Genomic DNA, 13997 nt, shown 5'->3' on the forward strand with positions numbered 1-13997 from the left:
GTTTTAAACTGAAAGAGGGTAGATTTAGATTAGCTATTAGGAAGAAATTCTTTACTGTGAGGGTATTGAGACACTGGAACAGGTTGCCCAGAGAAGCTGTGGATGCCCCCTCCCTGGAAGTGTTCAAGGCCAGGTTGGATGAGGCTTTGAGCAGCCTGACTCAGTGAAAGATATCCCTGCCCATGGCGGGAGGGTTGGAATTAGGTGATCTTTCAGCTCCCTTCCAACCCAAACCATTCTATGATTCTAAGATAATTCATCCAGCCCACAGGCTTGTTCCAAGACACTGCCTTTCCCAGGATTTATCAGCCCTTTCCCTGCCATGATGCATGCCCTTGACATGGTGAGACTCCTTTAATGTCCTCAAGAAAAATAGCAGGCAAAAATATTTTTCTGTCGCTTGCCAGTGTTCAGACCCATGCAGTTACCTCTGGCTGCCAGCTACATGAATTGCTGTAGTAGCAGCAGTTACTCCTGTAGTGTTATTTATTGAAGACATGAGGAGTGTAGAACTTAGTCGGGTGTGTATGTAGTAACGCCCAGCACTTCTGGGAAGCACTGCCTTGTGTGTGCAACACCATCATTCAGTGCAGGCAGAGCAGATCCAGTGCTGCGGGCAAGCTATGGTAGTCCTGCTATGCAAAAGGGAGAGGACTCAGCATGTGGCCCTTCTCCGATACTCATAAAAGCTCAGAGAGCTGCAATTTAGGAAGGTAACTTATTTAAGATACTTTACTGGGAGAGTGATTTTTGAGGCTCAGGAATTGCCTATGAGGGTACCAGGTCTCAAGACTGGGCCTTAGTAGGTGGGAGGGGGAGGGCATGGTATTGCCTGATAGGGGGTTCTTGTCTTACCAGCTTCTCCAATGTCATAGTCACGAGGGTCAGTAAAACCCATCAACCTTTAGATAGATCTGGAAAGTCTGATAAGTCTGTGTTTGTGTGAAGAGAGGACAACAAGACATTAGGATTGATTATTTTGGGACTTAATTCCTCCTTAATTCCTCCACGCAGTTGTATTTACACTAAAATTCTGCTATTAGTGACTCAGAAAAGAGAATACTTACTTTCTAGAAGAAGCTGGGGGAGAATATCAGGGCTCCATACAAGGACTGTAGTAAGGAAAAAAAAGGAGCAAATAGGCAATGACTAGCTCTGTTCAGAGAGTCTCAAAACAGTAGACTTCATGAGTGTGCAGTAAGTCGTTACTTTCACGAGTGGTTACTGCTAAATACATAAGAATACAGCAATGAATCCTCAACCTTACCGTGCAGATCTGCATGACTTCAGCTGAACAAAGCAGTCAAGGACTGCTCTAAGCAGGAATAAATAGGCTGCTGTGAACACTTTTTCAGCAGTCTCTGGACTCCACAAAAGCCTTTTGGGCATCTAGGCAAGATCACCAGCCCTATGGGAACCAGCAGAGAGCAACGTTCTTGGTTTTTCAAATTTTCTGGTAGCTGACAGGACATACTGGTTGTTTATTCAAATTGTGTGTTATTGGCAGTGTTGTAGGTAGCTACAGAGGGTAAATATATACATATATGTTTATTTCGGGAGGTTATGTATATGAGAGAAGATTATTTTAAAGCTGTTAACTGCATTTGTCATAAACCCATGTTTTGCATTTCCTTCATGTTGGAGACAACAAAACCTGTGAAATAGCTGTCACCTGCCCTGTGTCTGAAATGATCTGATGTTATTTTCAGTCTGCAGTGCTCTTCAATTAAGAGGAATTACATGTTTACAGATGGAAGTCAAAGTCTTTCCTTTGCTTGTTTATGCTGTTCAGTCTCTTGATGTTTAATGTATAATATGAGCAGCTTGATTCGTATCTGCCAGCCTGGAGAAAAGTCAAATAACATACAACCATCCCTACACTTGAGCATTTGTCTTTCCTGGAGAGCTTAGGCCTTTTGCTAATTAAGCTGTTCAGATATAGCATATCAGTGTTTTCTGTTATTCAAGTATTTCTGTGATTTTTTTTAACAGTTACCTTTAAACATGTCAGAGAATTTGTAACAACTGAAAATGGAAGAACTAATCCCAGAATGGTTTGCTAGACATTTTTCTATCAATACTATTTTTCTAGACATCTGGCACCTGTTCGGGGAACAGAAATGAACCATGCAAAGAAAAATAAGCCCAATTCAGTTTTGGCTGTCAGACTGCTAAGGACACAAAGATTAAATTTGAACACGTACAGTTAATGCCTTTAAAAGGATGAAAACACTGCAGTTTTGTTTCCACACTAGATTTTAATGCCTAAAGATATTAAAAGGACTGTTCAAAAAAACTGACGTTGCCACAGATTATTTGAATTCATGTCAATTTGTTTGTTATTTAAAGAGTTTAATTACCACATTCTTTTTTTAGTTATAAATATACACATGCATAAATTGCACTATTATATCTCGTAAAGAATTATTTTGTTTGCCATTATGTTCTAGATTTTTTTTTTCAAGCCTCCCCAAAACTGTTCTAGATTAAAACTATATTCCGTAGTCAGTGTATCCTTTCTGTTCTATTTGTTATGAAGATTTCAATTCATTATTATTATTATTATTATTATTATTATTATTATTATTATTATTATTATTATTATTATTATTATTATTATTATTATTATTATTATTATTATTATTATTATTATTATTATTATTATTATTATTATTATTATTATTATTAAGATACTAGATCTATAATCTAATAAGTTACAGAATGCCAAAGTCGCTTAGGAAAAGCATGAAGCATATTCCTAGAAGTATTTATGATTGTGGAGTATATCTTCCATTTTTGAAGCCAGCAAAAACCACTGAATTTTAAATAAATTTTCACATTTTTTCTGTAATTTCCTGTAATGTAATTTTCATGCAACCAGTGTGTTGCAAGTTATCTATATTATGATGTAAAGAGAGAACAGATACTGTTTTTATATTATGCATTTTGCTCTACAAATACTTTGGTATTCTTTGCTAAAATATCTGTAACACTGTGGACTTTTTTTTGCCCTAAAATTAAAAAAAAATTTATCCTTAAAAAAGCACATCAACTCTGTATAGAGGTGAGATTAAGAAATACATTGTCAAGGACAATGATTGACAGTTTTCATGAATAAGTTTACTGATTAATAGAGCTTCTAAAAGTTTTCTAACTAGAATTATTCTAACAAAAAATAATTTAAAATATATTGTTTTCTAAAAATTGACATTTCATTTCGTATTTTCTGATTTTTTTTTTCTTTTTTTTACAAGTGATTGAAACTGGTAAAAATGAGTAGAAGGCTGAAAAATATTACGATAATGTTTTTAAATTAAAAAAACAGTCCGTTTTGATACAAAAATAATTCCTAGTCTCTTCCTGTAAGCTGTTCTTATTTTTCATCTAGCTGTATCCCTGTATGATGTTATGTTCTTGCTTTCTTCCAAGCAGAGTCTAGAATAGCTGCCAGATATTGGTGTTGATGATAGCAGTCATCATACCTACTATTTTATTTCATTTGTCCCAGGTAGGGAACAGTTTAAAAAAAAACCACATGTGGCAAGGGAAAAGTGCAATGCACAAAATGTACCTTGGAAATTCTCTAAGCAAATGATCACAACGGTCCATGCGTTCCCATTTCCTTGAGCAGGCTCGCCTTCTCTGTGCCAACTCCTTATTACACAGGCTTCTTTTTCCTTGAAGCTCATATTTTATGATGAAGGGAAGAGCAAGATATTTATCTCCATTTTTTTCTTTATTTAACTATGTCATCAAGAGCAGCTGAAGCTCAAATGTGCATCTATTTTGTTATGCTTCCAGCTAGATTCAGAAGCTCTCTTCAGTCAACCAATATAATTGGCTTTAGTGATCGGAAACAACAAATTGTTTGCAGATATTCCTTTACCCCTTTCCAAAAAAACTCCTGTCTGCAGGAATTAACGTTATGGGGTCAGGAAACTGGAAGAAAATATTGCTCACTAAGGAGACTTGGTAATAAAATAGGATAGGATAGAGTCTATCCTATAAAGTAGGATAGGATATAGACAAATGCACATCAAGATTTATACTTTTCTCTAGATGTACTTGACACTTAGTGACATGAAAAGGTACTGGCAGTGAATCACCATTGGCAAAGCTGGGGAAAAAACCCTTATGAGCATAGTATACAGAAGTGTATTTTGCCCAAAGTGTAAGTTGCCCCACAGGAAAACTTGCTTTCTGCTTGAAATGATGCTGCTCATCTTGCTGGAATTGAAGACTCTGCCATCTTCGAGATTTCTGTGCCAGTGCTAGGGTCAAGTACAATCAATATGAAAGCAAAACTTCATTCATTCAAGCTCCTGACAGAATGATGGATAAAATTGAATACATCACATGAAGAGCCAACTCCATTATCCGGGGCAGATTATCCGGCATGCACATAAATAATGCCAGGCTAGCAGGACACCTAAGGTTAGGGAGAGTACCATGTAAATACAACTTCTCTAGTGATGCTTAACAGCCATCTAAAACCACTTTTTAAATTCATATATCTGCATGTGAGTCTTTTTCAAAACAGGTGAGCAAGAGTGAGGGCCTGAAAGACAGATTAGGGAAATTTAACTAGTTTATCTCCATTGTTAAAAGTGAATTTTCAGAAATATCTTCTTTTTTGGGATGCTATCCTTCATTTACCTAAAATTTTTCTGAACTGCTGAGTACACATGTAACTAGTATAAGTACCGAAACGTGTACCTTGGCACCCCTGAGTTGCTGAGCGGTTCTGGTTTTATTGATGTGGACCATAGAAGTCTAAAGGAGAAAGCAAAGAGATTCTGAATCTTGGCGTAAGAAGGCAGCCGATTCCTCAACAAACACATAGATTGGTGTTTGCCGTAAGACTATTCATATATTCATAGGCACAGCAGAGCATGTTCATGCTGACCACTGCAGGAGTCTAACATCCACACGGTTCAGAGGACCAAACTGTAAATAGTTCAAGATTCTTATTCTTAATGGAGTGAGAGGGGTGCCTCCAATGAGATGATCAGAGCGCTTACGTCAGATGTCTGAAATACCTAATGTAAACAGTCCCTAAATCACCTAATATCAGTTCCTGTAAGCAAAAGGCCATGTCATTTTTTTCTCAGAAAATGGATTAAAGAGGACTTTTAGTACATTGCCTAATATCGTTTTAAAGACTTAGAAAGTTCCATCTTTTTCTCTGTAAAATATACCCAAAACATTTCAAGGTTAACTATGCCCAAGTTCAGCTTCTAATCATTGGACCGGTTATGTCTAACTGAAACACGTCTTCCTGATTTTCCACTGTCAGGTATCTGTGTGTACACCATGATAAGTGGCTTCTCAGTGTTTCTTCAATAATGAGTAGATACGAGGCTCAAGAAGTTTACGTTAAAAAGCTTTTCTTTTTAGAACCTCAGTTATTCTGTGGTCCTGACATTTCTTTTTCCTTCTTGAGACATAGATGAGGAGGGCATTGTTCCATTAGTGGTTTTATGGATACTGGATTACGTAGTACAGCAAGAACAAACTCCTGCTTATACTTGATTTTCATCTCTACGTCTCTAAAGACCACATTAACCATTCCTTTTGCCGTAGCGTGTGGGGCTAGCTGGCGTGGTTTCATACTCCTCCTGTGCTACTTTCCATGACAGCCTCCCATGCTGGCTGGACATTTTGTTTCCCAGTGTTCTGTTTCAATACAGTTAAATGCAATGGGTTTTGAAGTTGTTATCATTGAACTTTAGGTTACAGTAAAGTGTACTCTTGGGGTTTTTTGGAATCCAGAAGTTGTGTAATCCACGAACTCTACCATAGCATGTTTTAGCTTGTTTTGAGACATTATAAAAGTAAAATATTAAACAACTCTGGAGCAAAAAACAATTCCTAAGGTAAAATGCACATATCAACCCTTTTCTTTGATGTCTTCTGCATTAAGCTTCGAGATGTGTCAGAGAGTTAGCTTTTTAATCCATTTTGGTGTGCCTTATTAATTGCATGTAATTTATGCTGTTGTTTAATTATGTTGCCATAGGGTAGAAAATCAGAAACCTTGAAAACAATCCAAGTATGTTAAATCAAGGCAATCTCGATAAGGTATAGGACCCATAATCTTTACATGTGTATGAAGTGTTTGGCAAAATCTACTCTTTGTTAAAGCATGATGTCTGGCACTATATACTATTAGCCTGTAAATCTTTATGGATGTAGACCCAGTTTGTTTATGCTGTTATTTATGCCCAAGACTGACATCTGGCTAACCAGTCATCACCCCCAGGTTATTTTTTCAAGTACTGAAATCAGATTGGCCATTTGCCAATTGTAAGGAATTTCCTCAGTTTTTCAGGAGTTGTTAACTAAAGGTTAGTATTTTTTCAGTTCTTCTAATATGAGTGAGGACTGAAAAAAACTGAGAAATGGATTTAGGCTGGGAAGGAGGAGTTTTCAGAAGCAACATCCATTAGCTAAGATGATACGGATCAATGTGCTAGCAGTGTGCACACAATAGATCTGCTTATGCTTCACTACATGACACTTTACAGGTGGTACCAAGGCAGTCCAGTTCCTGAGTGAAGTCAGTTCATGAAGAAGGAGCGGCTGGTTGAAACTAAAATCTGGCAAAGCACAAAGGGGATTGATCAAGCAAAGCGCTTTGAAGAGTTTTTAAGTTCAGACTTCTTGATTGAGGAAATACATCTCATTTGGTCAATTCAATCTGTAGTTTAGGAGCACCTTAAGTTTCTCACTGACATGAAGCTCTCCTATTGCAGTATCTGTAAGTCAGTCTTTTTCCTCTCTCTGTTTCTCCCTGAGGCTCCCCTTTTTTGCTGGTATTCATTCGGTGACCTGCCCTCACTTCTGAGGTATATTACGGCAATGAGTTGCTGAGAGTGATGAAGCCAAGAGTTCTTAGGTAGCTCTACACAGTTGTGCACATATGGATTTTTAATCCTACCATAGCAGAATATTGTTTTTCACCCAGTATTACCACTGAAAGAAGCTGAGGAGGATGACTAGCACACTTGATAAATGCCAGTCTCTCACTTGCGGTGTTAAAAAATGCATAGATGCTAGATAATTATCTAGCATTCATTACTGATACATAATATCAGAAGAATATGGAAATAAAATGGGGACAAGGAGAAAATTCAACTACCAAAGAATCATTCCTTAACGTTTTCCTCTTCCTCTCCAGCTCCTCCTTCCAGCTTTCCTCCTGGAAATGCTATTGATCACTGTAGGAATTTTATTACAGCTTGGTTTTGCAGAATTGAGCCTCCAACAGATAGAAAGAAATGTAAAAATGTTGGAAAGTTTCATACCTGGAAGAAAACAACAGAATATTCTTTGCTTTCTAGAAAAATCACTGAATTTTAGAATTTAGGAAGATGGGATTGTTTTTTAGAGCATTCCAGTGTCAAAAAGGATGATATAGGTAGTAACCCACAGTATGTAATGTTACTCAGACAAACCTGATAGCTGTCATTAATTAAATATATCTATATATCTCTGAGAACTTCATGTAGGTTTAGCCTTTAGTGATTTTTTTTAATAATATGGAAATCTGTTAATAAGTAACATTGTTAAGATTATTAATTTAGGATAATTTGATAGGAACATAATTGTGTTTCATAGGTTTGGCAAATAGAAAACAGAGAAAATTATTTGTATCATTTTAAGAAATAGGAAGCAAGCTCCTGGAAAGCTTTATGCAGGAATCGCTGTGTTTAATAAAAGCTGAAAAATGAAACAAAGTAAACATATGTTGCTTACATTTTTAGTTGACACTGAATGAGGCAGCATTACAAGTGCGTTGAAGGATACCATGGAAATACAAAATAATCTGGAGGGTAATGGGCAGTTCTAAATGGGGTTTAAATTTAGATAAACATTACATAATGCATTCCAGACACATGGCATTATATATAAGCATTGTTGCTGCAGAATGCTAGATAATGTTGTTTAAGCTCTTCAGCCCTCAATACTCCTCCTTCAAGTCACTTTTTAGACATAAGTAGATAGAAATCTGATTGTAGTATTGCTGGAAAGGGAGACTGCTTGTAAGAAGCCCCTGACTCTGTGCTTAAAATCTCTTGAGTGTAGCTAAGGTGATGTATATGTTTACCTACCCAGCCAAACACAGAAAAGAAAAGTATTGGTAACAGTATCAGTTGTCCCACAGTCTAGAAAGCTTAGGCTTCTTTCAAAATCAGACCCTGATATGAGTCCAAATAAGATTTCTAACAATAGCAAAGTTATTCAGTTAACCATTCGTCTTCCAGCCCTCGCTCACTGACGACAGAGACTGGCAGATATAGGGACTCCACGTGCAGTCACCTGGTACCAACACTCTGCATGAGCTATAGCTGTGGGTTCCTTTTTAATGTAACTACAGTTTGATTCCTGCCACAGATAGAACTTTATTTTGTCCCTGTCTTGATTGCATTTACCACCACTGTGGACTCATTAGTTAAGCGGTAGATTGTCCCTCTAAATATGAATTGGTTTTGTTTTAAATACTTCATATTGGTTTGAAAGCTTTCAAGCACATGTTTGAGACATCACATGGAATATCAATGGTAGGATGATACTTTCAAGTAGATAAGCATGTAAAAACACATGGCAGTTCAAAAGTTAGTAATGTGTATCAGGCGTTACAGTTGCTGAGAATGAATTTTTACGAAGGACTGCCTGTTCACCTAAAAGAAAAATCATTAAAGGTCCTTTGCTGTGGGTTAGAACCTGAATGCAGCATTGCAAAGCAGGTCACTAGTTATTTTCCCGTACTGTTTTGCAGTCTGTGGATTGCTGCCCACTTCCCTGCATAGTTTCTATTTTGCTACTGAAACTTCAGATTGACCCTTCCTGGAGAAGGTGTGGAACAGCATGCAAAGCCTACTGCGGTCTTTTTCTTGGCTGGAGGAGAGGAAAGGAGACATTTTTTTGAGTTTTCTCTTTCGAAAGTTCTCATAAACATTTCTTTTCGCGGCAAAAGATGTAGAGCTCTCTGGGAAAAAAAGCAATTCTCAAGTAGATGGTGGTCATTCAAATGTGGGTCATTTTGACTTGGTATATCATAGGCTTAAATTTCCATGAATAATTACTGACAATAAACAAAACTTCAAGACTTTACAGTGACAAAATTACTCCAGGAACAAAAGGTAAGGAAGGCTTTCCCAAACTGTGTAAAGCATAAATGGAGCAAATGGATTCGATTTCAGTGGGGCTACCCTGCTCTGATAGCTCTCCCTTACAAACGTTGTCATTAAAAACTGACATATTTCTCCATGGTCCTGATAAAAAACTCTGATAGCGTGGGGGTCAGTGCAAAGCAGAATAAAACAAGTACGAACAAAATGTAGTGCCAAGCAGCAGTAACTGTAAGCACGTAATTTGGAAAACATACAGCCAAATCAAGTGTGGAAATCAGAATTAAAAAACCAGGAAATTAAATAGCAACAGAAAAATTATTTGAGTCTGACACTTATAAGTAAGTGTGCAGGAAGTGAAAGAAATGTCTGAATAGACAGTTGCAAATTGAGATAATAAAGTACACATTGCTGAAGTTAGCCAGTACAGCATCCAAATGCCAAGGTGATAAATAGCAAATAATGCAAATAATGAAGAGTCTGTGTTCACAGGCGAAGCACAGTGCTTCTGTTCTGTACAGAAGCACCGGCTCTGCCGGTTTCTCCTGTTCTTTTCACATTTGCCATATGTCGTCGATGATGCTTGCTGAAGAGGCCGTCAGGGAAGTGTCTCAGCACAGCCACGTGCACACACTTCTGTTTGGCTGGTCGAAGGCCTGCTCAGGAGCATAAACACTGTTCTTGTGCCTTACCCTCCTGTGCCTATTTAGTTCCTCTTGCTGCGTCGTCTCTCGGCGACAGTACAGTACTGAGGCTCTGCTCAAGTGTGTCGCTGAGACATGCCTTGGCAGCGTTCACGTCTGAACAGTCGCTCCTGTTCTGGTCTGCTGGAACTCCTGACTGTGAGTACAAAAGGGGCAGAATAGCAGGAAGTGCAAGTTGAAAAAAAAAGGTGAGAGATAAGGCAGCCAAGGAAAGCAATGCTCATTTACCTTCTGTTCCATTGGCTTCTTCCTGCTGTGACTTGCTTCTGCCCAGCTTCATGTGACAAAGTTTCACTAGCTTATTACTCATGTCACTGTTTAATTCCTTAACTAATTGATACTGTATGTTTGGACAGGATGTGTGATTTGCTTCTCGGATATAGTAATATAGAAAATTCACAGACATTCAATAAATAACTGTCCTATCCTGGCAGTATGTTTTCCTGATGCTGGTCATTTAGAACATTAGCTTTTAAAATGTCTATTGCAGCAGTGGCAATAGTATTAGACTATTTTTATATGGGAATAGTCTGGTTGTTCTATCATCACAAAAGGATGATCAGTGTCTAGTTTATCTATGTGCAGACTACATTATTGTCTCACAAAACAATGTCCCAGTGCTAGGATTGCTTCATTAAGTTTATGCTACATAGACATAATTATGCAGGAGCTAAGAATAGCTCATCTAATTGAAAATAATGATTATAGAGAAAGAACGGGTTTGATTACTGTTACTAAGCAAGCACATACCGCACAACCATTCATGAACTGCATGGAACACATATGGGATTATACGGTGTATTTGTTTTGATTAACAGTTTCTTTCCCCCATCCTGAGTACAAGTCGAAGGTGTTACTGCTTATTTGCTCATTATCTTTTTTCTCAGAGACCTAGAGGGACCTGCGAGAAGGCAGCATGAGCTGATATTTGTCCAGTAAATTATGACAAGCTAAGCTTTGAAATAACATTCAACATTTATCCCCGCACACATTTTAGGGAGGATGTAACTTAAATAAATCTTCTCCAGGCACCACAGATGAAACTGTCTATGTGGTTTTTTTATGTCTGTGTTTATACTAGTACCCTATGGGATTAAACATCCTTTTAGAAATGCAAAGTCTGCCGTACTGTTAATCTCTTGGTGCTCATTCTGGTTAATGCTAACATTTAATTCTTGCTTTGTCTAAAACACATAGAACTCTTCTTTATTCCTTGAAAATAAAACTGAATTTTTACAACAAAGTTGTTGAAAGTTTTCATTTATTTGATTGCTCTTGATTAGTATCACCAGGCACACGGGATAAAAGTTGCTGCTGTCCTCTTAACTAATTTTTTTCTTACTTAAGTGTCAGTTTTCTACTAGAATGTTAGGAGAAAATTCCTGAGATCATGAAATTTAATATATCTGGTTTAGAATTGTTATTAATATCTCTAGAGGCTCAAAAAACTCTGCCGGTTTGCCATGTTTAGCTTCCCCTCCGTTCTAATGAACCATTTCATAGCTCTAAGCTATGTGCTAATGCTGTAGAGGCACAGAGAGATCACTGCCATCAGGAATTTTTAAACAGATGACTGTTTAATAAATGAAGTGGGGATGGAAGATGGGACAAACAGTGATGCAATCCTGCAGCAACACAACTATCAATTTGCACAGTCTGGAATCAGAGGCACTTGCACAAGCTGTTCTTGAGGCTTTTTAAGAAATGGCAGAAGGAAGGAAGTGGAAGCAGAGAGCAGGTTACTTTACGAAAGTATTCCAAACTGTTGTCTTGACTTCAGAAAAGTTGCTTTTTCAGATTGTTTTGGATTTGAAATTCAGTGAGTTACAAGAATTGAAAACTGTTAAGTCGCCATTTATACAAATGCCTATTGAAGCATCAAACACGTTTTCCATCCTGTTCCTTTCCAACATGGTCTGATTGTGGAAGACATTTCTCATTTTTTTGGGCCAACATACCTCAATTTTGCCCTTCAAAAAATTTGATATGGCACCCAGCATTGAACATTAACTTTGAAATGTTGTAAAGGTAATAGCATTCCACAGTCCCCTTGAACACGATGTATCCTGGTCTCACAGACCCCTATTTAGGAGTCAGTGTGGTGACCCAGTCTGACCTTCTGTACACTTCTGTACACATTCTGGTAACGTGGATTAAAATCATAATCCTAGGTTTTGGTCAGATACTATTTTTTTCTAGTTAGAAATTTTAATTATAAGCTTGGGCTGTAAATTGTGTACCTACAAGTAAATGTGATACAAGGCTGAGCAGGGCTGAAGAACTGAGAGGACTAATGTGTTGATTCTGAAATACTTTGACTGATTTGCAGTTACTCACAGCAAGTGGGCATAAGAGTGCACTATACAGTATAGTCTATGGTAGCTGAGGACAGTAGTCCTTTGCTCTCACATTATTGATGCAACTCATAAAAGACTCCTCTGCATATAAACTGTTTTCTACTCTGTACAGAACTGCACATGCAAGAGCTAAAGCTGATGCTGCGGATCAGGCTGCTCAGGCTGCTCGCCAGGAATGTGATATTGCAAGAGCAGTTGCCAGAGAACTTTCACCAAATTTCTACCAACCAGGTAATTACAGATTGGGGTTTTTGTGGCTATTTTTTTTTTCTTGCAGTGAAAGGGTTCTGTGTTAAGTTAAAAAGTTGATTTCATTTTGAACGTTGTCATTTATACAGAAACAATAGTCATGTGTAGGTAATGAAGAGCGTACGTTGCTCAAGGAGATTTTGTTTTCATTTTTAAATCATTTGGTGACTATTGCTTTGTATCAACACAGTTGAGTGTCGAAAAGTCAGTATCAAGCATACAACTTTGCCTCAAATTAATAGCTTCTTCAAGACAGTGTCAGAGACAGACTTCAGAGAACGTAAATCAACAGAGATTTGGGTTATTTCTAGAATGTGTTTATTAGGGGAAAGATCCTTAGCTTTTTTACTGTCCAAGGGAATTCTTGACAGTCTTGGTTAGCTAAGGCCTGAGTTCTGGAGAAATCTTTACCATTACACATACATAAACTGTGGGGGAATCTTCTGTTATGCCTGTGGTGCTCTGTGGAACATTAGTCCCATACTCAAGATATCATAGAATTAATCTGTGTCACCTATATCAACATTGCAACTCATTTTTACCTGTCACATGGTTTGGAAAGTTGCTATAAAAAGAAGCAAAGTGGTTTTTGCTTTGTTTTTCTGGTGTCTTTCCATGAGGTTGATATTTTTGTGTACAGCTTTTTAGCTTAAGATTGAATAAATAAAATAGAACTCCACTTGCCAATTTAATGTATTTTCATAAGTCTGTCCTTTCTTTCACCTGTCAAATGAGTTGAGTCATATCTTGTTATTACTTTTCAAGGACTTGCCTGCACTTGTATGCTAATATAGATTATAGCTCTGAGATTCATTTTCACTTACCTTCATCTTCTGCACATCCTTGTTTCAGACACAAACCCCTTTATCCTTAAATGTACCCATATGGTGGATGCAGGCTAGTATCATGACCCGGAAAATCAAAGAACAGCAACATATTCTAACAATCCACCTATTTCCTTCAATTTTTAGTATAAATGATCACTATATATAACTTGCTACTAAATCATTGCTGTCAGTTAGCTTAAAGAATACTTGTTTTCTTCTTTATTTCTAAGTATTTAGTTGTAGAGAGCAATCTGTGTATTTTGGGGTTGGGAGGGTTGGGGCGCTCTTTTTTATTTGTTTAGTGCATAAGTCAAGGGCTGGTGACCTCATGCAGGTTAGAATCTCCATTCCCCTTATCAGTCTTGCAGCCTTTCTTTGTACCCATCCTGATATAAATTCATCTTGCTTGAACATGGCTGTCCAGAACTGCAGGTAAAGCTCAACAGAACTGTTTCCAGCTAGTAAGACTTTACTAGCTTTAAAATTGTATCAATACGTACCTTTCACTGTTGGAAATGACCTCAATGCAACCTCTCCTGTGGACTTATAGTAGTGGCCCATACTTACTCCTATGATACCCAAGTTTCTTTCTTTTTTCATTATTTCATTCTGCCATTAACTGATGAACTCCCAATTTATAGCAGCAGTTCATCTTATCGGTCATAAGTTAAGAAGTCGTAAGCTTAGCCATGCAAAGAACTATTAACAGGGACCCTGTCAAAGGAA

General features: G+C 37.5%; 1 protein-coding gene across 4 annotated transcripts in view; it reads left to right on the forward strand.

Moving 5' to 3' along the window:
• Window positions 1–13997, forward strand: part of JPH1 (junctophilin 1) — an 86553-nt gene that overhangs the window by 41253 nt on the left and 31303 nt on the right. For all 4 annotated transcript variants that reach the window (XM_009272639.2, XM_009272642.2, XM_009272641.2 and 1 more), the window contains exon 2: window positions 12308–12426. In XM_009272639.2, the coding sequence (XP_009270914.1) occupies window positions 12308–12426 (119 nt within the window). The remainder of the gene's footprint in view (window positions 1–12307; window positions 12427–13997) is intronic.

Source organism: Aptenodytes forsteri, unplaced genomic scaffold (assembly GCF_000699145.1).
Source record: "Aptenodytes forsteri isolate BGI_AS27 unplaced genomic scaffold, ASM69914v1 Scaffold62, whole genome shotgun sequence".
Lineage (NCBI taxonomy): Eukaryota > Metazoa > Chordata > Aves > Sphenisciformes > Spheniscidae > Aptenodytes > Aptenodytes forsteri.